General features: G+C 44.4%; 1 protein-coding gene across 4 annotated transcripts in view; it reads left to right on the top strand.

The window, feature by feature from the left end:
• EMC1 (ER membrane protein complex subunit 1) overlaps window positions 1-23,377 on the top strand; it is a 36,224-nt gene extending 12,847 nt beyond the window's left edge. For 3 of the 4 annotated variants that reach the window (XM_053575698.1, XM_053575697.1, XM_053575696.1), the window contains 10 exons: window positions 1,016-1,215; window positions 1,376-1,525; window positions 3,612-3,773; window positions 4,604-4,723; window positions 8,173-8,310; window positions 10,882-11,055; window positions 13,839-14,049; window positions 15,300-15,384; window positions 16,585-16,714; window positions 16,862-23,377. In XM_053575698.1, the coding sequence (XP_053431673.1) occupies window positions 1,016-1,215; window positions 1,376-1,525; window positions 3,612-3,773; window positions 4,604-4,723; window positions 8,173-8,310; window positions 10,882-11,055; window positions 13,839-14,049; window positions 15,300-15,384; window positions 16,585-16,714; window positions 16,862-17,041 (1,550 nt within the window). In that variant the 3' untranslated portion in view covers window positions 17,042-23,377. Of the gene's footprint in view, window positions 1-1,015; window positions 1,216-1,375; window positions 1,526-3,611; window positions 3,774-4,603; window positions 4,724-8,172; window positions 8,311-10,881; window positions 11,056-13,838; window positions 14,050-14,640; window positions 14,766-15,299; window positions 15,385-16,584; window positions 16,715-16,861 lie in introns of all 4 variants that reach the window. The other variant, XR_008376854.1, reaches the window with a different exon arrangement.
• Window positions 23,378-25,130: the final 1,753 nt, after the last annotated feature.

Below are 25,130 nucleotides of genomic sequence, written 5' to 3'. Positions count from 1 at the left end.
GATTAATTTGACTCTACTATTTATTTTTGCGGCCTGGATCCAGCGATTCAAGGTAAAACCTGCTTCTTGCTGCCTTGTTGATCATCGCCTGCCCACATGGCGAACTTTTGGTTAATTTTTGTTCTTCCTGACTTGCATCATTGCGGTACATTCCACATGCGTGGACTGCCATGCTTGTGACATGTCCTGTTTGCCTTTCACGTCTCTTCCTTGAGCTGAGGTTGGTGGAAAATAAGATAAGCAGAGGTATTGTTCCTTCTTAGTGAGCACTTACCATGTACCAGGCAGCACACACGCTAAATCCTGTGTGCGTATCATGTGATGTAATCATTGCAGCAGCCTTATGGGTTACATGCTATTTTATAGATGAGGAACCAGAGTCCAGGTTAAGCACAATTTCCAAGTTTGCATAGTAGTAGGTAGTGGAGCTGGGGTTTTAATCCAGAGACTTTGCTCTTTATCTCGCTACCTTGGATCTGTCACCAAATCTGTGTTCTCTGGAGGAGATTTGAAGGGTAGTGGCCTTATTGATAGACTCAGGATAGAGTGAATGTGGGCCCTGGAAATTGGGGATAAGTAGGTCTGTTGGATGCAAGTTAAACAGTTGGCAAGGTAGGAGTGAAGCAGTGGGGAATGGAAGTACCGTAATGATACACATACACTCACACCCCTAAACCCCCACACCTGTACCTCTTCTGGCTTTGTCGTGGCACCTCTGACCATCCTGGATGTGGGGCTGTGGTGGAGACATTCACAGCATGGCTGCATCCTGCATGGCTGATCCCTGACAGCTTAGTCTCCTATTTCATGGTTCTAGGCAGGTGAAGTCAATAAGGGCCAGGTAAGTAATTTTTGGAAGCTCTTGCATGGATATATCTGAGTGTGGGACTGTGGCATCAGACACATGACTGACTGGCCCTTGGGCTTGTGGCCTGGAGTGTAGACTCTTAACACTCTTTAGGAAGCTGGAGCCCTAAAGTCTGATGCAGAGTGCCTTCCCTTTTCCTGACACCAGACGGCCTCCTGGGGATGTTCCTGAAGCGCCTTTCATCTCAGCTTATCCTGCTGCAAGCCTGGACTTCGCACCTCTGGAAAATGTTTTATGATGCTCGCAAGCCCCGAAGTCAGATCAAGAATGAGATCAACATCGATACTCTGGCCAGAGATGAATTCAACCTTCAGAAGATGATGGTGATGGTAACAGCCTCAGGCAAGGTGAGAAGTGTTTACACCTCCAGTCCAGAAGCTTTTGAACTTGGGGGTGGGAAACAAAAAGCCTTTGATAGGGGGTAGTACTGGTTCTAACTTTCAAGGATAGAATCAGTTCTTTGGTTTCTCTTTCTGGTTGTGCACCAAGTATTTGTTTATCTTGCAGCTTTTTGGCATTGAGAGCAGCTCTGGCACCATCCTGTGGAAACAGTATCTACCCAATGTCAAGCCAGGCTCCTCCTTCAAACTGATGGTCCAGAGAACTACTGCTCACTTCCCTCACCCCCCACAGTGCACCCTGTTGGTGAAGGACAAGGTGAGGCTACCCACCTCTGACTTGAGCCAGCATGTCTAGTTCTTGGTCAGGTTTAGAGCCAGAGACAGTTGTTTTTTTTTGAGACAGAGCCTCAAGCTGTCACCCTGGATAGAGTGCTGTAGCGTCACAGCTCACAGCAACCTCCAACTCCTGGGCTCAAGTGATTCTCCTGCCTCCGCCTCCCAAGTAGCTGGGACTACTGGCGCCTGCCACAACGCCTGGCTGTTTTTTTTTTTTGGTTGCAGCTGTCATTGTTGCTTGATGGGCCCGGGCTGGATTTGAACCCACCAGCTCAGGTGTATGTGGCTGGCGCCTTAGCTGCTTGAGCCACAGGTGCTGAGCCCTGAGACAGTTTTTCTTTTTCTTTTTTTGAGACAGAGTCTAATTTTGTTGCCCTCAATAGAGCCGTGGCATCATAGCTCACAGTAGCCTCAACCTCTTGGGCTCAAGAGATTCTCCTGGGTGGCGCCTGTGGCTCAAGGGGTAGGGCGCCGGTCCCATATGCCGGAGGTGGTGGGTTCGAACCCAGCCCTGGCCAAAAACCAAAAAAAAAAAAAAAAGAGATTCTCTTGCCTCAGCCTCCCAAGTAGCTGGGACTACAGGCGCCCGCCACAAAACCTAGCTATTTTTAGAGATGGGGTCTTGCTGTTGCTCAGGCTGGTCTTGAACCTATGAGCTCAGGCAATCCACCTGCCTCAGCTTCCCAGAGTGATAGGATTACAGGCATGAGCCACCGTGCCTGGCTTAGTTTGTCTTTTCTTTGAACTTTTTTGCTCTTTTGCAACTGAAATTTCTTCTATGCCTTTGGAATTCTGTGAGAGTTAAAGAGGAATATTCAGGGGTTAGAACTCTTCCTTTCTTTTTTTTTTTTGAGACAGAGCCTCAAGATATTGCCCTGGGTAGAGTACCATGGTGTCACAGCTCACAGCAACCTCAAACTTCTGGGCTTAAGTGATTCTCTTGCCTCAGCCTCCTGAGTAGCTGGGACTACAGGCGCCCACCACAACGCCTGGCTATATTTTGGTTGTAGTTGTCATTGTTTGGCAGGCCCTGGCCAGATTTGAACCCACCAGCGCTAGTGTATGTGGCTGGTGCCTTAGCCACTTGAGCTACAGGCGCCACCAGAACTCTTTCTTCCAGTTTCATACTGGGTGGAGGAAATATCTGGTGCTGGTGAGGAATTGACTGTAAAGTGAGTGCGACTTCACTACCTCTGTAGGAAGCCAGCTCTCTTCCTTTCTAAATGTAGGATGTTGTTGGCAGCTGAGTGGCTGGTTTTTCTTCTTTCCATGAGGAAGAGCAGGACACTGTTATTTGTGTCCCTGCCTCCCAGCATCAGAATGGTTTTTTTGCAGTTTTTGGCTGGGGCTGGGTTTGAACCCACCACCTCCAGCATATGGGGCTGGCGCCTTACTCCATTGAGCCACAGGCACCGCCCCAGAATGGTTTTTTTGTGGATTCATTACAGAGGCGGGAAGGGGCCTTGGTAGGCATGCTGCTGGAATGGCCACACTCTGAGGTTGCTGAATTGGTACTTGACTTTTTGATTTGTTCTTCAGCAGGTCTAGTTTTTGGTTAGGTTTGGAGCCAGAGGCAAGTTGATCTTTTTCCTTTTGACACAAGAGTATTATTTGCCTAGGTGACCATTTACCTTCAGTCAGGAATTTATTTTCCACAAAGAGGGCCAACACTAGGGAACCCCTTGCAGTTGAAATCAGATTTGCTGTTAGGTTTGTTCATTCATTCATTCATTCTTTCTTTCTTTTCTTTCTTTTTTTTTGAGACACAGTCTCACTATGTTGAGCCCTCGATAGAGTGCCAAGGCGTCACAGCTCACAGCAACCTCAAACTCTTCGGCTTAAGTGATTCTCTTGCCTCAGCCCCCAAAGTAGCTGGGACTACAGGCACCTGCCACAATGCCTGGCTATTTTTTGTTGTTGTCATTGTTGTTTGGCAGGCCTGGGCTGGGTTCGAATCCGCCAGTTCCTGTGCATATGGCCGGTGTCCTAGGCCCTGAGCTATGGGTGCCGAGCCAGTTTGTTCATTCTTTTCATGTTGATGGAGCCTGACAGTCTGTCCATTTTAGGAAACGGGAATGAGTTCTGTGTATGTCTTCAATCCCATATTTGGGAAGTGGAGTCAGGTGGCTCCCCCAGTGCTGAAGCGCCCCATCTTGCAGTCTTTGCTTCTTCCAATCATGGATCAAGACTACGCCAAGGTGTTGCTGTTGATAGATGACGAGTACAAGGTAGTGCATCTGCAGCGGGATGGAGAACTTCTGCGTGGAGCTGGGTGCAGGCTGGGGTGGTGAATCAGTCTGCAGATCAGAGGTCCAGTGCTGTCTGCAGCCAGCACGTGATTGGGCTCTCAGGCCATCCCTAAGAGACATCGCTGTTTGTGGACTTACAACAATGCAGGTTTTTTTTTTTAATTTAATTTTTTATTAAATCAAAACTATATACATTTACGGGGTCCAATGTGATGATTTGATATGCAATGTGGAATACTTAAACTGATTAACATAACCATTACCCCACTTATTTTTTGTGGTAAGACATTTATAATTTAGTCTTACTTATTTTGAAATGTACCTTTGCATTATGCACATTAGGCGAGATCCCACCAATTGCCCTCCTCCCTCCCCTCCCCTTTCCTCCTCTCCCTTCTCTCTTGCTAGACTGTATTTGTGTTTTATCATTTGTGTGAATATGTAAGTGTTTATATATTGGTTTCATAATAGCATTGAGTACATTGGATACTTTTTTTCTATTCTTGAGATACTTTACTAAGAAGAATATGTTCCAACTCCATCCAGGTAAACATAAAAGATGTAAATAGTATGCCATGGTATACATATACCACAGTTTGTTAATCTGTTCATGGATTGATGGGCAGAAAATGCAGGTTTTTAATAGAACTAAATGTAAGCTCTAAGCTGAGTTCAGTAGACTTTAATTCTTTTGAGATTTAGTATTTCTTAAGATTATTTTGATGGGGAAACAGTAATGAGTCTTGGGAAAGTGGGCTTAGAGCTTTCTTTCCATTAACCATTTCCTGGGGCTGTCGGGACTTTTCAAGGTTACAGCTTTCCCAGCCACTCGGAATGTCTTGCGACAGCTCCATGAGCTTGCCCCTTCCATCTTCTTCTATCTGGTGGATGCAGAGCAGGGACGACTGAGTGGATATCGGCTTCAAAAGGTGAGAAAGGGGCAGCCTGGCAGGACCCTTTGTGGGGGGAGGTGGTTGTTTCCTGGTCATTTGGCTGAGAAGTGAACTATGCTACTCATTAAACATAATGCTGATGTCTGATTGAAGGTTAGTCATTTTTTCATATTTATTAGGTAGCTACTACATTGCAGGCATAGTTCTAGGTGCTGTGGATGGATCAGTGCAGAATGGACCAAGTCTCTGCCCTCATAGAGTCTTCATTCACAATTTTTTTTTTTTAAAGACAGGGTTTCTATGGCCCTAGGTAGAGTGCCGTGGTGTTGTAGCTCAGGGCAACCTCAAACTCTTAGGCTCAAGTGATCCTCTTGTCTCAGCCTCCCAAGTAGGTGGGACTATAGGCACCCACCACAAAATCTGGCTAGTTTTTTTCTATTTTTAGTAGAGATAGGGTCTTGAACTTGAGTTCAAGCAATCTACCTGCTTTGGCCTCCCAGAGTGCTAGGATTGCCTGGCCCATATTCCTTTTCTACTGTAGAAAGGAGGGACTTTTTTTTATTCTTGGGGGTGGGGTGGGGTGGGGTTGGAAGGTAGGAATGGGGTTTGAGTAATGAGTTGTACTTAACGACTGATTCTTGATAGAATGCATGCTTTGAATTTTTTTCTAGAATTGGGATCAGTTTGCTTTGACCCTGACATCCTTTAGGCCAACTCTTGTAAATAGTGATACACATTGCCTTTGAAGTCTAGCTCTGATTGTAAGGGGCTGGCTTTGGCCTTGTTAACAGGACTGCATGGAGTGGAAAAGACCTTTGTGGTATACACTCAGCAGAGAGGCTTCCCATCCTGTCTCATGAACCTCTTGAGAGATTAAAAGCTTGGGCCTGCCTACCTGGGTTTGAAGCTGAGTTTTATCACTTACTAACTTGGTAACGTTAGGCTTATTATGTCTCTGGCCCTTTATTTTGTTGTCTATAAAATAAGATGATAATAGCAACTACCTCGTAAGGTTGTTGTGAGGAATCAGTGAGTTAGTACATGTGAATCACATAAAATAATGCCTGGCACATGGGCAATGACATCTAAGTTTGAGTTTTTGCTGTTTTGAAAATGCTGTGCCCTTTCCTGGCATTTGGTAATAGCTGACGTTTAGCGTAAACAGTATTGGCAGTCGTCTGCCCAGAAGACACATCCTTTACTCTTGTGGGTGAAAATAAACTTGTCTTTCCAAGTTGATAAAAAGGAACCTTGAAAAAGATGGTTCTTTGTAGATAGAAAGGTGTGAACTAGAGCACCAGTGTCGTGGATCAATGAGTCCTGACAATATTATCCAAGTAAACGGTGACAAAGGAGAGACAAAGGAGGCAAAGCTTTCCAGGGGAAGTGAGTCAAGCGTGGGTAAAATCTTTGACTTCCAAGTGAGTTTCTTGCCTTTGCTCTTGCTTGGTGACCTTCCTCTCTGGAGATTTTTCAGTGAGTTCTCATGTTTTCAGAGAAGGCTGGGGCAATGAAGACTTACTTGTCATTGATGAAAATTTTACTATTTAAAACAATTTTGAATCATGAATGTATTCTGATTGTAAGAGATTCCATTGATGCAGAGTTACACAAGCAAAATGTGAACAGACCCTTGCAGCCCATTCCCAGCTGTTGTCCCCAGCTAGAAAGCCTGTCAGGTGCTTGTAGCACCTCTTTCTACTGCCCTTCCTGGGTGTTCATGACACCACATCAGCAGCCATGTGGATACACGTAAGTGTCTCACACATTTTTTTAAACATGGAATTGACTTATATTTGTTATTATGAAATTTTTTTTTTTTAATGACTGGGTTTTCTATTTATTATTTAGTCAACAAACCTATTTTTATTTTTTATTTTATTTTATTATTTTTTAAAAACAGTCTAGCTTTTCAGTTAGACTAACAGTCTAACAGTCTAACTCAGTAGAGTGCCGTGGCATCATAGCTCATAGCAACCCCATACTCTGAGCTCAAGTGATTCTCTTGCCTCAGCCTCTGGAATAGCTGGGATTATAGGCATCTATCACAACATCTGGCTTTTTTTAGAGATGGGTCTTACTGGTTGTTCAGGCTGGTCTTGAACTTCTGAGCTGAGGCAGTCTATCCACCTTGGCCTCTCAGGGTGTTAGGATTACAGGTGTGAGCCACTGCACCTGGCCTAACAAATTTTTAAAATATTGACAAAAAGTCCAGAATAATGAAGTTATGGTTCATGAAACTTCACAAAAGGAATACACTTGTGCATGTGGTAATCACATTAGGAGGCAGGAAGTGCCAGCTGCCCAGGAGGCCTTCATGCTCCTTCCCAGTCACCAGCCCCCGTCCCGAAGGGCTCCATGTAATTCTTTCAGACAGACATACAGGTTAGTGCCTGTGGCTCAGTGGTAGGGCCCACTGAGGGAGCGCCGGCCCCACATACTGAGGGTGGTGGGTTTGAACCCAGCCCCTGCCAAACTGCAAAAACAAAAAAAATAGCTGGACATTGTGGCAGGCACCTTTAGTCCCAGCTATTTGGGAGGCTGAGGCAAGAGAACCGCCCAAGCCCAGGAGTTGGAGGTTACTGTGAGCTGTGATACCACGCACTCTACTGAAGGTGATAAAGTGAGACTTTGTCATGTAAAAAAAAAAAAAAAAAAGACAGACATGTTATTTAACCACAAATGTTTATCTGCTGCTTTCCTATGACCATAAAGAACTATACAGGAAATGTTTGGAGCTTCCTTTCTAGCTTAGTAATTCAGTGTTGGCCCCAGCATACAGAGATCTTAAATTTTAGTATTGAATGGTACATTTTCTTGAGTATTTCCTCTTCAAACAATGGGCTCCTACTCAGTATTCTCCTTTCTTACTGGTTATTAGTATCTTAATCAAAATCTATACTACTTCGTAAACTAGATCTTTTTTTTTTCCTGAGACAAGATCTTATTCTGTTGCCTGGGTTAGAGTGCAGTGTTATCATAGCTCACTGTAACCTCAAATTCCTGAGCTCAAGCTATTCTTCTGGCTCAGCCTCCCAAGTAACTGGTTAGTATAGGTGTGTGCCACCATGCCTGGCTAATTTTACTGTTGTTTGTAGAGAGGGTTCTACTGTGTTGCTTTGGCTGGTCTTAAAACCCCGGCCTCAAGCAATCCTCCCACCTCGGCCTCCCAAAGTGCTGGGATTACAGGTGTGAGCTGCCACACCTGACCCATAAATAGATCTTTATTGCCATTTTTCTAGTTCTAATCTCTGTTTCTTCCAGCATAAAGCCCTCAGGTAGGGTGGCGCCTGTGGCTCAAGGAGTAGGGCGCCAGTCCCATATGCCGGAGGTGGTGGGTTCAAACCCAGCCCCGGCCAAAAACCACACACACACAAAAAGAATCAATAAAGCCCTCAGGTAATGAGCTGCAAACATGCCCATTTTTTACAGTTGCAGTTCTAAGTGTGCTCTCCTGGTTATAGGCTCTTTTGCTCCTGTCCTAGGATCTTACCACTGAGCTGAGTTGGGAGCTAACCATTCCCCCAGAAGTACAGCGCATCGTCACGGTGAAGGGGAAACGCAGCAGCGAGCACGTTCATTCCCAGGGCCGTGTGATGGGGGATCGCAGTGTACTCTACAAGGTACAGCCAGCAGTCTGGCATAGCGCAAGGGCTTTAGAATCAGGCACACAGGACCTTGATGTTTGGCTGCAGAACTTGGTGTGTATATGACCTTTGGCAAGTTATTTAATCCCTTTGAGCCTTAATTTATTGTCTGTGAAATGGGCATAATATACCCTCCTCCTAGGGTTGTTGTGGTGATCACTCATGCTTAGCCCAGTGCCTAGTATATGGTCATACCCAGTAGATGTTAGCTCTTATTGTTATTAGTGGTAGTACTGATTTAGCATGATTAATTCTGAAATTAAACCTTAGGTGAGCCATCAGAAACTCCATCTTTTCTAGTTAGTGGTAAAGGGAGGGAGACAGAAGTGACGGTGGGCTGCAAAACTGTTGTGGAGAGAGTCTATCCATGGTAGTAATGAGCATTCATTACACCCTCTGGCACAGCAGGGACTGAGTTGGAGGAGGTGTGAGAGAATAGAACAGAGAGACCACGAACTCAACGGGGAAGTCTCCCACTAAGCACGAGGTAGTGCAGCAGAGCGGAAGCCAAAAGTTGGATTGTCGATTTCATACTTGGCTCTATCTCTTATTCTACCTAAACCTTGATTTTCACCAATATAATGGGGATGATACTGTAGTGTTATTAGAGGATTTACTATAAATAGTAGATTATATAGTATATTAGAAAGTGACCAGTTCTGTAGAGAAAAATAAGTCTGAGAGGAGGGAAAGGGAGCCCTGGATGAGAAGAGGATACAATTTAGAATAAGGTGGCTAAGGAAGGTCTCCTTGAGAAAGTGGCAGTGAGAGAACACTTGAGTTGGGAAGTGAGTTGTGTGGATATCTGGGGGAAGACCCTTCCAGGTGGAAAAGCTGGGGTATGCCTGCTGTTTGAGAAAAGGCAAGGAGGACTGGGTGGTTAGAAGAGGGTGAGAAGGCAGCCTTGGGGCTGCTGAGTCAGAGGGCAATGGGGCCAGATTACAGGCCATCACTCTGGCCATCATTTGGGGCCAAGTGAGGAGCCACTGGGAAGTTTTGAGCAGAGAAGTGACATGAATGACTACGATTCCACAGACTCATTTGATCTAGACAAGGAGGAAAGCAGGAGACCATGTGGCTGTTGTGGTAACCCAGAGTGGTTGATGGCAGCTGAAACTTGGCTGGCAGCAGTGGGGGCTGGGAAGGAGGGCTCAGAGTCTGGACATTTTTGGAGGTATGTCAATGGGGGTGTGTGTGTGTGTGTGTTAGAGAGAAAGGAGTCAAGGGCGACTTGAGGCTCTAGGTTTTTCAACACTAAAGCATGGAATTGCCTGACTGGGGAGGACTGAGGGAAGAGCAGGTTTCAGGCTACAGCAGTTCAGTTTGGGACATGTTAAGATAAGATACCTAAGAAGAGATAATGAGATGGCAGTTCGTTGGTAAAGCCTGGAGTTCAGAGGAAAGCCTGGCTTTGATATATAAACTTGAGCATTGCCAGCACCCATAAATAGTGTCAAAACCATGATTTTGGCTGAGATCACTGTGAAGGTGAATGTAGATAGAAATGGCCAAGGCTGGGCACAGTGGCACGCCCCTGTACTCCCAGCTAGGTGGATTGATCATTTGAGCCCAGGAGGTCAAGTTCAGCTTGGGCAATATAGCAAGACCCGGCATCAGTCAGTCAATCAATCAATCATTTAAAAAATTAAAAACAGAAGAAATGCCCAATGCCTGAGGGCTGCCTAATGTGTTTCATCCTAAGAGACTGAGGAGATGTAGAGAGACTGGAAGAAGAGGCCAGTAAGGCAGAAGGAAAGTCTGGGAGTGGCTGTCCTAGAATCCAGATGAGAAAGTATTTCAAGAAGGGAGTGATCGGGCGGTGCCTGTGGCTCAGTCGGTAAGGCGCCGGCCCCATATACCGAGGGTGACGGGTTCAAACCCGGCCCCGGCCAAACTGCAACCAAAAAATGGCCGGGCATTGTGGCGGGCGCCTGTAGTCCCAGCTGCTTGGGAGGCTGAGGCAAGAGAATCGCTTAAGCCCAGGAGTTGGAGGTTGCTGTGAGCTGTGTGAGGCCACGGCACTCTACCGAGGGCCATAAAGTGAGACTCTGTCTCTACAAAAAAAAAAAGAAGGGAGTGATCACCTGTGTTATGTGTTATTAGTAGGCTAAGGTGAAGGCCAAGACTCATCCACTGGACATAGCAATGAGGAAGGTGCTGGTGACCTTGAGAACAGTTTTGGTGGAGAGAAAGGACAATGCTGGGTTCGTGTTCTTTGGTCAGTGAGGGGCAGACCTAGATTTTATTGTGGGTTACCATTTGCTGTCTATGACTTGAAAAGTTGCTCAACTACTTTAGGACTTTTCCTCATCTGCAAAATGTGGATAATAATAGCTACCTTGCAAGTTTGTTTAAAGAGATTAAATGAAATCCAAGGCACCTGGCCTGGCACCCAGTTCCCAGCAGACAGAAACAAGTGCAGAGATGAGAAACTCAATCCGCAGTTCCTCTGCCAGGCTGGCCTAATGCCACGGGGCTTGCAGTGGGGTGGAGCACATGATGTCCCATCATGGTTCTGAAGGAGCTTGTTTCTCTCTCTGTCCCCAGAGCCTGAATCCTAACCTGCTGGCTGTGGTGACCGAGAGTGCAGATGTGCACCATGAGCGCACCTTTATTGGCATCTTCCTCATCGATGGCGTCACGGGGCGCATCGTCCACTCCTCTGTGCAGAAGAAGGCCAAGGGCCCTGTCCATATCGTGCACGCAGAGAACTGGGTGGTGGTGAGCAGTTGCCCCCAGGGGCGCAGGGGAGCTCAAGAGGTCTTCCTGCATCGCAAATCCTTTCCAAAAATCTAGTTGCTGCTTTGTGTTTTCTTTCTTTTCTTTTTCTTTTTTTAGAGACAGAGTCCTACTTTGTCGCCCTCGGTAGAGTGCCATGGCGTCATAGCTCACAGCAACTTCTGGCTCTTGGGTTTAGGTGATTCTCTTTCCTCAGCCTCCCGAGTAGCTGGGACTATAGGCGCTTGCCACAACGCCCGGCTATTTTTTTTTTTTTGCAGTTTGGCCAGGGGCCGGTTTTGAACTTGCCACCCTCTATATATGGGGCTGGTGCCCTGCTCATTGAGCCACAGGCGCCGCCTGCTGCTTTGTGTTTTCATGGGATTCCCAACTCCCCTGGATGGCAGCAAGGTGTGCTGGTTTGGGGGATGGGCTTAGGAATGAGAGTGCCGAGATTTTATCCTCTTCTGTTTTTAACTATAGAACCCTGAACTAGCAATGTAACCTTGCTGTGTTGTATCATTAGTGAAACAGGGATAATAAGAGTTACCTTCAGTCTAGCTAAGAACAGTGCTTGCTACCTAAGAAGGACTGAGAAGTTAGCTTTTAGTATTAGGTAATTAAATAGGGAATATCTAATTTCAAATCAAAGTTTATGCTCAAGAGATGCTCTTACCTCACCCTCCCAAGTAGCTGGGACTACAGGTGCCACCACCACACAGGGCTATTTTTTTTCTATTTAGTAGAGACGCGATCTCGGTCTTGCTCCGTCTTGTTTAAGATTATACAATTCATCAGAGTGAGTGTCTAACCTGTCCACATAGTTTTGCACCTTAATGGTGGCTTGTTTATGCCAGCAGCCGAGAAGCCTAGAGAGTGAATAGTAATGTTGAACCTTGCTGCAAACTCAGGTGTAGGTTGAGATGGATTTACTTCCACTACAGCTTTTAGCTCATCCTTACCCACCTTGCTCTCAGTTGCCCACATGGCTTGTTTTCAAGGTTAAAATCACCAGAACGAAATGTCTGAAACCATCAACATACTGTGCGTTCCTTAGCTACATCCTTCCCAAACACTCATTGATATTTCAGCGGATAGTTTAGCTATCTGTGCTGCATTGGTTCCATGCCAGAACCAATATTTGAAATAACACAAATGTTTTACTTATCCGCGGTTTCACAAAAATTGCTTTAAAAAACATTTGAAGCCAGGGCGGCGCCTGTGGCTCAGTGAGTAGGGCCCTGGCCCCATATGCCAAGGGTGGCGGGTTCAAACCCAGCCCCAGCCAAACTGCAACAAAAAAATAGCCGGGCATTGTGGCGGGCGCCTGTAGTCCCAGCTGCTCGGGAGGCTGAGGCAAGAGAATCGCGTAAGCCCAAGAGTTAGAGGTTGCTGTGAGCCGTGTGACGCCACGGCACTCTACCCAAGGGTGGTACAGTGAGACTCTGTCTCTACAAAAAAAAACAAAAAAACATTTGAAGCCAGGTGTGGTGGCTCATGCCTGGAATCCCAGCACTTGGGAGGCTGAAGTGGGTGGATTGCCTGAGCTCAGGAGTTCGAGACCAACCTGAGCAAGAGCGAGAGCCCCGGTCTCTAAAAAATAGCTGGGTGCTGTGGCAGGTCCCTGTCATCCCAGGTACTTGGGAGGCTGAGGCAAAAGAATCACGTAAGCCCAAGAGTTTGAGGTTGCTGTGAGCTATGACACCAGGGCACTCTACCAAGGGCGACAAAGTGAGATTCTGTCTCAAAAATGAAACAAAAACAAAAAAAAATTTGAAAGACAGGTGAGCTACAGTGACTCATGCCTATAAATCCTAGCACTCTGGAAGACCCAGGTGGGTAGATTGCCTGAGCTTAGGAGTTCAAGACCAACCTGAGCAAGAGCAAGACACTGTGTCTAAAAATAGGGGGGTATTATGGTGGGTGCCTGTAGTCTCAGCTACTTGGGAGGCTGAGGCAAGAGAATCACTTGAGCCCAAGAGTTTGAGGTTGCTGTGAGCTGTAACGCTATGGCACTCTACCAACCAAGGGCAACAAAGTGAGACTCTTTCTCAAAAAAAAAAAAGAAAAGAAAGGAAAAGAAAAATTTTAAAGAGGCCAGGTGTGGTGGCTCACACCTATAATCCTATCACTCTGGGAGGCTCAGATGGGTGGATTGCTTGAGGTTGAGACCATCTTGAGCAAGACCGAGACCCCATCTCTACTAAATAGAAAAAGAATAGCCTGGTGTGGTTGTGGCACCTATAGTCCCAACTACTTGGGAGGCTGAGGTAAGAGGATCTTTTGAGCATAGGAGTTGAGGTTGCTGTGAGCTATGATGCCATAGCACTCTACCCAGAGCAACAGTATGAGACGTTTTTAAAAAAAAAAAAAAACAAACAAAAACTGAAAAATAATTATAAGCCAAAACATGCATTTGAAAGAATGAGGATGTACTGTCAAAATAATAATAATAAAAAAAAAATAAAAACCAAACAAGTGTCAAAAGTGAAATGTCAGAGATACCAAGTGTCTAACTTGGCGCTTAAGACAAATGGAAATTTCATATTTAATAACCTAATATTATGATGCCCAAGAATCTTGAGAATATCTTTGTCTTTGGTGAACTTTGGATAGCCTGATAAAACTGCCTTGAAAGTTAGTAAACTTGGTAGCAAGAAAACTGAGGTGCTAGTGGTTCTTTCCCTTCCTGGATCTGTGCTGGATTGGGAAGTGCCTGGCAGTTAATTTCCCTTGCCTGCTGATCCAGCAGACAAGCCCTGACCTGCCTCCTCCTGTCTCTGCAGTACCAGTACTGGAATACCAAGGCTCGCCGCAATGAGTTTACTGCACTAGAGCTCTACGAGGGAACCGAGCAATACAACGCCACAGCCTTCAGCTCCCTGGACCGTCCCCAGCTGCCTCAGGTCCTCCAGCAGTCCTACATCTTCCCCTCCTCCATCAGTGCCATGGAGGCCACCATCACTGAGCGGGGCATCACCAGCCGACACCTGCTGAGTGAGTGCCTGGAGGTCTCTGGGCTGACAGGGTTCCCCGAGGCAGCCACACTGAAGGACAGAGCAGGGGACGTGTTGCTGGCACCGCCCTGTTTGACAACCCCTAAGGGAGGGTGCTGAGGTGGGCTGTATTTCAGTGGGAAAAGTTCCTTGGTTTAGCTTTGCCACCTATAATAACATGAGCACTTCTCTCTGAGTCCTCATTTCTGTTTAACCACCTCCCTTCTCTGATTGGCATTTTTACCTACCTCCGAAAGTCAGTCCCTAGTACCAGCCTTAACATAGCTAGACAAAAGCAAGCAAAAATATATATGTAAAAAAAAAAGGAAACAAAAAACTAAAAAACCCCCAAAGAATAACCCCCCCCCAAATATTAATAAAAGATTAAGAAAATTAAAAAAAAGCAAATAACGTAGCTAGACAGGCTGTAGATAGAAACTGGCAGGGTTTAGGACCTTACCCTTGTGTAGCCTAAGTTCAGGATTTGGTGATTGTTTAATAGGCTTTTGTGCTTACTTGATGTTACCAAAGAGGTTTGGGACTCTCAGCTCTGATAGGCCCTTGGTATTACTGTTTGATCTCACATATGAAGAAGACAGCCCTCTTGGCAGTTTGCCAGCTTTAATCATCACCATTGATCTGATGATGCCTGGTCATCCAGCCCTCCCCAGCATAGTACCGCAGCCGTGCATGGAAAGAGCCTCCTTGGTCTGGGAGGTATTGTTGGAGGGAAGAGAAAAAGATAAAGAGATCCGAGTGGCCTTTCATACTCTTGTTTTTCATCATTACCTATATTACCTATACTTCATTTTTTGATGTCTTAGGATGATATATGAAGAAAACCGTATCTTCTAAAGTATGAGCCTCCTTCAGACCAATATATATTATTGAATTATTGTTTTTGACTATTTAAGGGAGTCTTATTGACTTTTTTTTGTCATTGTTTTAAACCAGGGGTCCTCAGACTTTTTAAACAGGGGACCAGTTCACTGTCCCTCAGACTGTTGGAGGGCCGGACTATAGTTTAAAAAAAAAAACTGAACAAATTCCTATGCACACTGCACATATCTTATTTTGAAGTAAAAAAACAAAACAGGAACAAATACAATCACACCGCCTTCATGTGGCCCGTGGGCTGCAGTTTGAGGACCCCTGTTTTAAACTCTATTTTAAATTTCTGTGGTAATAGCATTTTTAACTGACCCTCATTTGAGATTGGATTGGTGTGAACATTTATTTCTTCCTGTGCAGTTGGGCTACCTTCTGGAGCAATTCTATCCCTTCCCAAGGCCTTGCTGGATCCCCGCCGTCCTGAGATTCCAACAGAACAAAGCAGGTGAGATCGTTGCGGACAGTACTGAAGGCTGTGGCCTGATGGTGGTCCTCAGTCTGCCACATGCTGTCGTGCTGGGCTGGGAACAAGTCAGTCTTCATGAGGTTACATTCTGGTGGGAGACAGACAAATAAATAAGTAAAATATATATAGTAACACCTCTGTAAGTTGACTACCTAAGGGAGTGTAACAAACTGGTCAACATATGGAGGTGGTCAGCATGAGGAACTAGGCCTACTGTACCCAATATGTCCATGTGATGCATGTCTGGTCTATGAAAATTTGATAAACTTGAGGTGGTCAATATAGGCAAGTGGTCAGCTAGGGAGGTTCTACTGTACTATATGTGTATACTTAGGTACTTGAAAGTACTAATGAGAAAAAAAAATCAAGGACAGGCTATGAAAAGCATGTGCATGGGTGAAATTTGAGGTAGGGTGGCCTGGGAGAGCTCCTCTGAAAAGGTGACTTTTGAGTGAAGGCATGAAGGAGGTGAAGGAGCTAGCCGGGAGCTATCTGAGGGGGAGCTTTCCAGGCAGTGCACATGCCCTGGAATCAGGCCTGGCGAGTTTGGGGAGGGCTGGAGGCCCATGCGGACGGAGAGTGAGTGGTGAGAGACACTAGGAATGAGGTCATGGGCTAATGGGGGCCGGATCATGTGGGCAGGCCAACACCTTGTTCACTGTTGGTATTAAGTTTTGTATTTCCAACCACCATCTCTGCACATTTTCTCACCTACATCCTGAATTCACTTCAGGGTGTAAGGAACTGTCTTTGGCATGTGAAGAATGGAGAGGAGTGTAGTTGTTTGGAGAACTGAGAGGAGGTTGTGGCTGGGAAAAAACATGGGACGATAATGAGGTTTCAGAGGAGAAATGGGAACTGAGAGGCGTTCTGGAGTGAAGAACAGGAATTGGTCTATGTTGGACTTAAAGTGGCCCTGACTTTCCTCGTCCAGTGTGAACTGCCTGATTTAGAACCAGGTGCAGGAATCAAGACCTCAGTCTTGCTTTACAGACAGCTAGCTTTCTTGCAGTCCTTTCTAACATTCTGCTGCTAAAATTTTAAGTACCTAATGCAAGCAGATCTCGAAGGAGATTCAAAGCTAGATATGTAGCCTGGAAACCTCCCAGGACTCGGGAAGGGCAGCCAAGAGATCCCTTTGCAGCAGTTTTCACAGTGTCTGTCCCTGCTGTTTTGCAGAGAGGAGAACCTAATCCCGTATTCTCCAGATGTACAGATACACGCAGAGAGATTCATCAACTATAACCAGACAGTTTCTCGAATGCGAGGTATCTACACAGCTCCCTCAGGCCTGGAGTCCACTTGTTTGGTGAGTAGAGCCCACAGCCACCCTGTGTGATAGCCGGTTTTTGTTTCACCCTTGGGAAAACAGCTGAGGATTCCATTTCCTTATCTGAGTTTAAGGTTATGGTGGATCACTGGCTGCTGCTTCTGTAATTCTTGTTCTGCCTTCCAGGTTGTAGCCTATGGTTTGGACATTTACCAAACTCGAGTCTACCCGTCCAAACAGTTTGATGTCCTGAAGGATGACTATGACTATGTGTTAATCAGCAGTGTCCTCTTTGGCCTCGTTTTTGCCACCATGATCACTAAGAGACTGGCACAGGTGAAACTCCTGAATCGTGCCTGGCGGTAAAGACCAAAGACTCTGCCAGAGAGTGGAGAGCTGAGGTGGAACGTGGATCAGATGAGAACCTGCAGCTGCAGTTTGGCAGGTTGCTGGAGTATGTGTCGGGTGCTCATGTCAGAGAGATGTGGGGAAGAACTTTTAGAACTTTTGGGATATACATGGACAGAGACAGAACTCACTCTCAGCCAGGTATCTCAGAGCATCCTAATGGACTTTCCCCTGAAATCTGGAGGCTGCTGGGCTGTTTCCTTCCTCTGCTCATCCATGAATGTTCCGTTTTTTTGTTTTTGCAGTTTTTGGCCAGGGCCGGGTTTGAACCCACCACCTCCAGTGTATGGGGCCGGGGCCCTACTCCTTTGAGCCACAGGGGCCGCCCTGTTCTGTTTTTGTTTTAAGACCTCGAACAGATTTTTCTCTTTTGTGAGGCCTGCTTCAGTTGGTCTAGTTTGCCTTCTGTGTTTACCCGTTTTATCTAGAAATCTTTCTGACTTTTCCCCTGTGTCTTGCTTCAAAGTCAGGGAACTTTCCTTGCCAACTCCACCTTATAGGTGCATTTGCTGTTTGACATCAGGGAGAAATAGGATCCGTCCCTAGCTAAGGTTTTTTTCTCCAGTCTAACTTAGGGGTGAGGAATCTGTACGTGGTGTCAAAACAAATTTTAACTAAACCTGTGGTTTGCTGTCATTGTTAGGCTGCATTCCCCCTAATCTGTGTTTCAATTTTTTAGAAGCCAAGTCCATAATAACATCTTGGTTTGTTGGTGATTGATTATACTTTTTACCTGACATATGTCAGGTCCAAGGCCTTTTAAAAACTACCTGAATTATCTGAACTTTGAAGAGATTTCTAGGGAGGAGACATAATCTCATTTCACCCACAGGCTGGTCTAGTCATAACCTAGTTGAGAAAGATGTCCTTGTTTAAGAACCCCATTATTTATTTTTAGTTTTAGATATAAATTAACATTTTGGGTCATTATGTTTATCTTTAAATGAGGAGATTTTATATCTAATCTTTGAAGCTTTAAGAGAACAGGGGCAGGAGTAGCAGGAGGAATATGGGGATGTGGTATTGCTGACTGCTGCGTCTCTGCCACCAGTTAAAGAAATCCTTGGCCAGGTGACCTATAATCCTACCACTCTGGGAGGCTGAGGCGGGTGGATTGCTTGATCTCACAGGTTTGAGACCAGCCTGAGCAAGAGTGAGACCCTATCTCTACTAAAAATAGAAAAACTGAGGCAAGAGGATCGCTTGAGCCCAAGAGTTGGAGGTTGCTGTGAGCTATGATGACACAGCACTCTACCCAGGGCAACAGCTTGAGACTCTGTCTCAAAACAAAGAAATCCTAAAAATTTTCACTTGCTCCTGGATTTGGGGAATGATGGTGTTTTTCTTTACTGTGAAACATGAAATGTTCAGAGTAGATCTTCTCTAGCCCTGTGGTGTGAAAGGTACCTTCAAGTTTCTGAATAAAGAAAATGTTCAATGACACTGACTTGAGTCTTTTTAGTGTGTCTGAGGAAGATCACTTTGAGGCTTCTTTCATATTAGGGGGGAAAAGCAGTGCCAAAATGGAATTAGTAAGGAGGCATGCCAATTTAATCATATACAAGTGGGTCTAGGTTATTTTATTTTATTATTTTGTTTTTGAGACAGTTTCATTTTGTTGCCCTTGGTAGAGTGCCGTGGCGTAATAGCTCACAGCAACCTCTAACTCTCAGGCTCAAGGGATTCTCCTGCCTCAGCCTCCTGAGTAGCTGGGAATGCAGGCGCCCGCCACAACATCCAACTATTTTTAGAGATGGGGGTCTCGCTCTGGCTCAGGCAATCCACCCGATTCAGCCTCCCATAGTGCTGGGATTACAGGCGTGAGTCACTGTGCCCGGCCCCTGCTCTAGGTTATATTAAATCAATTTTTTCCATCTTTCTGTGGTCATATGCTGATGGAAGAGAGGGAAGAAAAGTGATAATCATTTTACTTTAGTAATATAATTATCAATTTGATATTAATGAGTGAATATCTCAGCATCTCTAGAAACAACTGACATCTATTCCACCCTAACCCGAGTGTATTTTATTTAACGAGACCTGAGAGAATGGAATAAGTACAAGTTACACAAATTCTGTCTTAGTTTTGAGAAAGCCAGGCTGGAATTTTGACTGTTTGATACAAATATCTGCAGACTACATTGTAAACTATTGTCAAGCTGCCAGTTCTGCTTGACCAGCCCAATTAATCTGCAAGATTATTTTCATTTACTTTTGTGCCAAAATCTGAAAGAACAAACTGATGGGGGGGTGGTAATTATCTCCCTTGTTGTAAAATTCCCTGTATTTGGGCTGTTACCATTTTACTGAAAGTTATCTCAAAACAGGTGCTTAAAACAGCTAATGCTAATGCCATAGTTAAGTCTGAGTCTTGTCTTAGTTATCAATTGTCCTTAATTTTGCTCAGAACCACGTAGTATTTGGTTCTGAGCAACTGTGCTCAGCCTCCACCTAGGGCCCCTGAGACTATGTTTCCCTTTTAATTCTCGATCTATTTGTTTTCCTTTCTTTCGCTTTTTCTTTTCTTTCTTTTTCTTTCTTTCTTTCGCTTTTTCTGTGCATATCCCTGGAGCCATCTCTTCCCTTGTCTTCATCAATTAGGTTAATTTGGGGCCCCTACAATGTTTCACTTACAAGGGGAGAGTCCTTGGAATTTTCCAGGCCTTTATAAGTTTGTCTTCACTAGATTGTAGCTTGTGAATTATCAGTAAGATGAAAAATGTAAGGATTTGCTCAAACCTCATTCTAGTCAAAGTTTTAGGAAGCTTTGGTCTTTCAAGCAAAGGGTCAGGTGACCAGTAATCTAATGAGACTTTTTTTTTTGTTTGTCCCATCAATAACAATAAACTGAGAAAGGTTTTTTTTTTTGCAGTTTTTGGCTGGGACAGGGTTTGAACCTGCCACCTCCAGCATATGAGGCTGGCGCCCTACTCCTTTGAGCCACAGGCACTGCCCTAAACTGAGAAACTTTTAAATCCTAGTGGTAACTTCTGTCCATGGTAAAGTTTTAGCACAGTTTTTATTGTTCCATTTGGTGGTGGTATAAATTGGTTTGAGAAGCAATTAAATAAAAAATCATTATCAAAAAGTAAATCTGTCACTTCACTGATACTCTGTGAGTCACTAAGTTCAACAATTGCACCCACAATATTTGTATAATCCTCCAAAGTTGGTGTAACATTGTTTTAAATCCATTCTTCTTCAAAATCTTTCATTGTCAGATTCCATTACATTTCTTTTTTGCCATTTTCATGGTCTAATATCATAACTACCTTCCAATAAACTATCATTTTCCAGATCACTACAAAGTTTTTTTCTTTTTTTTAAGATGGAGTCTCACTTTGTCACCCTTGGTAGAGTGCTATGGTGTCATAGCTCACTGCAACCTCGCGCTCCTATGCTCAAGCGATCCTCTTGTCTCAGCCTTCTAAGTAGCTGGGACTACAGGTGTGTGTCACCACAATGCTCAGCTGGTTTTTCTATTTTTGGTAGAGATGGGGTCTCGCTCTTGCTCAGGTTGGTCTTTTAACTCCTGAGCTCACACAATCCACCTGTCTCAGCCTCCCAGAGTTCTAGGATTACAGATATGAGCCACTGTGCCCGGCCATATTCATTTTGAATATATATAAATCATCTGTATATAATTCGTTGAAAAATTTTTCACTGTCATGATCTGTCATGGTTGAAATTTTTGCAACACTAGGATGATGAAACCTGAGTATCTAGAAAAAAAAATTTTTTTTTTTTTGAGAAAGTGTTTTACTGTGTCGCCCTTGGTAGAGTACTGTGGCATCACAGCTCACAGAAAACTCAAACTCTTGGGCTTAAGTGATTCTCTTGCCTCAGTGTCCCAAGTAGCTAGGACTATAGGCAGCCGCCACAATGCCCAGCTATTTTTTTTTTTTTGAGACAGAGTCTCACTGTATCACCCTTGGTATAGAGTTCCATTGTGTCACAGTTCACAGCAACCTTGAACTCCTGGGCTCAAGCAATTCTCTTGCTTCAGCCTCCCAAGTAGCTAGGACTACAGGTACCTGCCACAATGCCCAGCTATTTTTTTGTTGCAGTTGTCACTGTTGTTTGGCTGGCCTAGGCTGGGTTCAAACATGCCACTCTTGGTGCATGTGGCTGGTGCTGCAACCACTGTGCTATGGGCGCTGAGCCCCAGCTATTTTTTTGTTATTGTTGCAGTTGTCGTTGTTTAGCAGGCCTGGGCTGGGTTCCAGCCCACCTGCCTCGGTGTATGTGGCTGGCGCTCTAACCACTGAGCTTGGGCGCCAAACCGAAACATAATTTTTTTATATAATAAAGAGAACATGACTGAATATGATCAAGAAAGCTTTTACAATATCCTACATTATCCTGTGTTTTAAAAATTTCAATAGCTAATGCTAACACAAACACATTGACCTGTCTCTACTGGTCAACAATGTGTTTAACATACAAGATCTTTTGGCATAAAAGTTTGGAGCCTAAATAGGACTTAAGGATACTCAGTCCCTGTTAAATACAATGTAAAATTATTTTTGGCTTTTATTGATTTTTTTCTTAGCCTTTGACTTGGGATAAGACTCAATTCTTGTGGAACATGCATGAATTAAACATAGAATTCCGGCCAGGTGCCTTGGCTCACACCTATAATCTTAGCAATCTGGAAGGCCAAGGTAGGTGGATTGCTTTAGCTCAGGCATTTGAAACCAGTCTGACCAAGAATGAGACCCCATCTCTATTAAAAATAGAAAAATTAGCTGGGCATCATGGCGGGCACCTGTAGTCCCAGCTACTAGGGAGGCTGATGAAGGAGAATCACTTGAATCTCAGAGTTTGAGGCTGTTGTCAGCTATGATGCCACAGCACTCTCTACACAAAGTGACAGAGTGAGAGCGTCTCAAAAAAATAAGACAAAAATAAAAAACTTTTTTTTTTTTGCAGTTTTTAGCTGGGGCTGAGTTTGAAGCCACCACCTCTAGCTTATGGGGCCTGCGCCCTACTCCATTGAGCCACAGGCACTGCCCAACTTTTTTTTTGAGACAGAGTCTCATTGTGTTACCCTCGGTAGAGTGCCATGGTGTCACAGATCACAGCAACCTCAAACTCTTGGGCTTAAGGGATTCTCTTGCCTTAGTCTCCTGAGTGGCTGGGACTATAGGTGCCCACCACAATGCCTGGCTTAAAATAAAAAAATAAATAAATGAATAAATAAAATAAAAATTATTTTATTTTTATTTTAGAGACAGAGTTGATGGTGCTACTCTTGACTCCTGTACTCAAGTGATCTTTCCTCTTCTTCTTACTAGTTGGGACTACTGGCATGTACTGTCATGCCCAGCTAATTTTTAAACATTTTTTAAGAGATGGGAGTCTCCTTATACTGCCCAGGATGGTTTCGAATTCCTGACCTCCAGTGATCATCCTGCTTCACCTTCTTGAGTAGTTGGGATTACAGGTGCAAGCCACTGCACCTAGGCTTGTCCTATTTTTCTACTTGAAACAAATGTTCACATGATCAATACAGGGACATAAGTTGCGTGGCACCATAATTTCTGTTATAAAAGGGAAAAGTATTGGCCGGGCACAGTGGCTCACGCCTGAAACTCTTCTGATACAACTTTGATCTTGTGTAAGTTATTTGATTAAGCTGGATTAGTATATCTAAGTTTCGTTTTGTAGAAATTGTGATTCAGGCACTTATTAATTCACATTGTCTATTACTGAACACCCTTGCAAATTTGGATGTTCACTTTACTATATTGATTTTTAAAAATTTCAATCTTGCTTTTCCCTTACTTGGTTTCCTATAAATCTTGCTTCCTGTTATTCTGTAAAATTGACATTCGATTTTAGTCCTTGCCAATTACCAAAATTATGTTTTCTCTTAAAGCAAGAAGACTGGGAGGCACATTTTCTTTTAAATTCATACCATATGAAATACAATATTATGGGAAAAAATCAATACTTGTTTCATATTACTACATTAAATTAGGCTTCTAATCTGATTCTTTATAATCTTGGTAGTCTGGGAAAAAAATTTTTTTATGAATTACCAAAAAGGAGCTACTCTCCATTTCCAGTTTTCATTATTGTACTAGGAGTTTCCACAAAATAAGCACTGAGTACTTGTTCTTGTAACTTTGTTAAAGCTTGAGAACAGACTGACTTTTGTTGGCCCCTGGGAACTAACACCTAAGGTTTATTTATTTAATTGTATCCAAAACCACTGTAACTATATTGCTTATTTCAAGCAACTCTGTGTCAGATGGACTTTTTTGGAAATAAAGATGCCAGTATCTCTTACTTTTGGGTCTCTTGCAGTGAAGCACATAGTCAACTATTAAGATTGTTTGATATAATTTACAAAGTATACAAATTGTGGCCGCGTGAGGTGGTTGACGCCACCTAGAACTCTGGGAGGCTGAGGTTGGTGGATTGCTTGAGCTCTGGAGTTCAAGACCAGCCTGAGCAAGAGTGGGACCCTGTCTCTACCAAAAATAGAAAAAACAAGTTGAGCATTGTGGTGGTGCATGCCTGTAGTCCTAGCTACTCAGGAGGCCGAGGCAGGAGGATCACTTGGGACCCAAGAGTGTGAGGTTGCTGTGAACTATTATGCCACAACACTCTACCCAGGGCAACAGAATGAGACTCGGTATAAATGAATGAATAATAAATTGTGGGGAGGGAATTCTCATAACCTTGACAAGAGTGCAGCCATTTTAGAAAAAATAAGCAACCCCCTCCCCAGACTCCTAAAATGTTTCAAGGCCAGAGTTCCCAGGAATACCCTACTCATATCTTCCCTGCACCAGGGATATGCCTATAATCCTGATGGGCACTAGAGGTGAGCCCTGGGCAGCAGCCCTGACACAAACATCAATCAGAAAAGAATGACTCAGGTCACTAACCCATTTCAACTACACTGATAAGGCTAATAAAAGCCTTCTGCAACTCTGTGGGAGCAAGCTGACTCCTGGTTAGACTCTATTCTCATCTTCCCTCTAATAAAGCTTTTCCTTATCCCCGAACTGGCTTTTTTATTGTGGACACTTACCCCGTCTCTATGCCTAAACCTCTCTTAAATAAAGGATTTAGGTTTCTTTCTCCCAATCTATGAGCCAGAAATATAAAAAAATATATAATCCATGCGAATCTGGGTACAGGTACAGAGCTCCTTGTGATAATTTGCATTTTGCTTTTATTTCCCTTCTTCTAGCTGTAGCAGATGCAGGGGAAAGCTAGGGGAGCAGGAGTATTTGACTTTTTATTTCTTATAATCTCTCCAAGACAACATTTGCATATTATTTTTGCCCTTTGGTTAAAATAAAATTAATGTGCCAAAGCCACTATAAAATTCTTGGTCCCCAGCCCTTCCTTAGGGCTCTGGTTCAGTATCTTGAAACAATGCAGTGTTTACCATGTTAAGGAAAGCTTTTTTCCTTCCATTGTTTATATTTTTTGTTTTTGAGACAGTCTGAAGCTGTCCCCCTGGGTAGAGTGCTGTGGCATCATAGCTCACAGCAACCTCCAACTCTTGGGCTCAAGTGATCCTTTTGCCTCAGTTTTTCTATTTTTAGTAAAGACGGGTCTCACTTTTTGCTCAGCCTGGTCTGGAATTCGTGAGCTCACCCACCTCTGCCACCCAGAGTGCGAGGATGGTTTATGTTTTTACGTTTAAGAAGCTTGCTGTTGGGTGGCGCCTGTGGCTCAGTCGGTAAGGCGCCGGCCCCATATACCCAGGGTGGCGGGTTCAAACCTGGCCCCGGCTGAACTGCAACCAAAAAATAGCTGGGCGTTGTGGCGGGCGCCTGTAGTCCCAGCTACTCGGGAGGCTGAGGCAAGAGAATCGCTTAAGCCCAGGAGTTGGAGGTTCCTGTGAGCTGTGTGACGCCACGGCACTCTACCGAGGGCCAGAAAGTGAGACTCTGTCTCTACAAAAAAAAAAAAAAAAGAAGAAGCTTGCTGTTATTATCACCGGGTAAACAAGCACTAAAGGAAAATCCCTACTGTTATCACTGAAGCCACACTTACCTCCAAGACTGGCCTTGACTGAATT

Source organism: Nycticebus coucang, chromosome 22, assembly GCF_027406575.1.
Source record: "Nycticebus coucang isolate mNycCou1 chromosome 22, mNycCou1.pri, whole genome shotgun sequence".
Taxonomy (NCBI): Eukaryota; Metazoa; Chordata; class Mammalia; order Primates; family Lorisidae; genus Nycticebus; species Nycticebus coucang.
The sequence above is the reverse complement of the archived record's forward strand: the minus strand, read 5'-3'. Positions and strand labels throughout refer to the sequence as shown.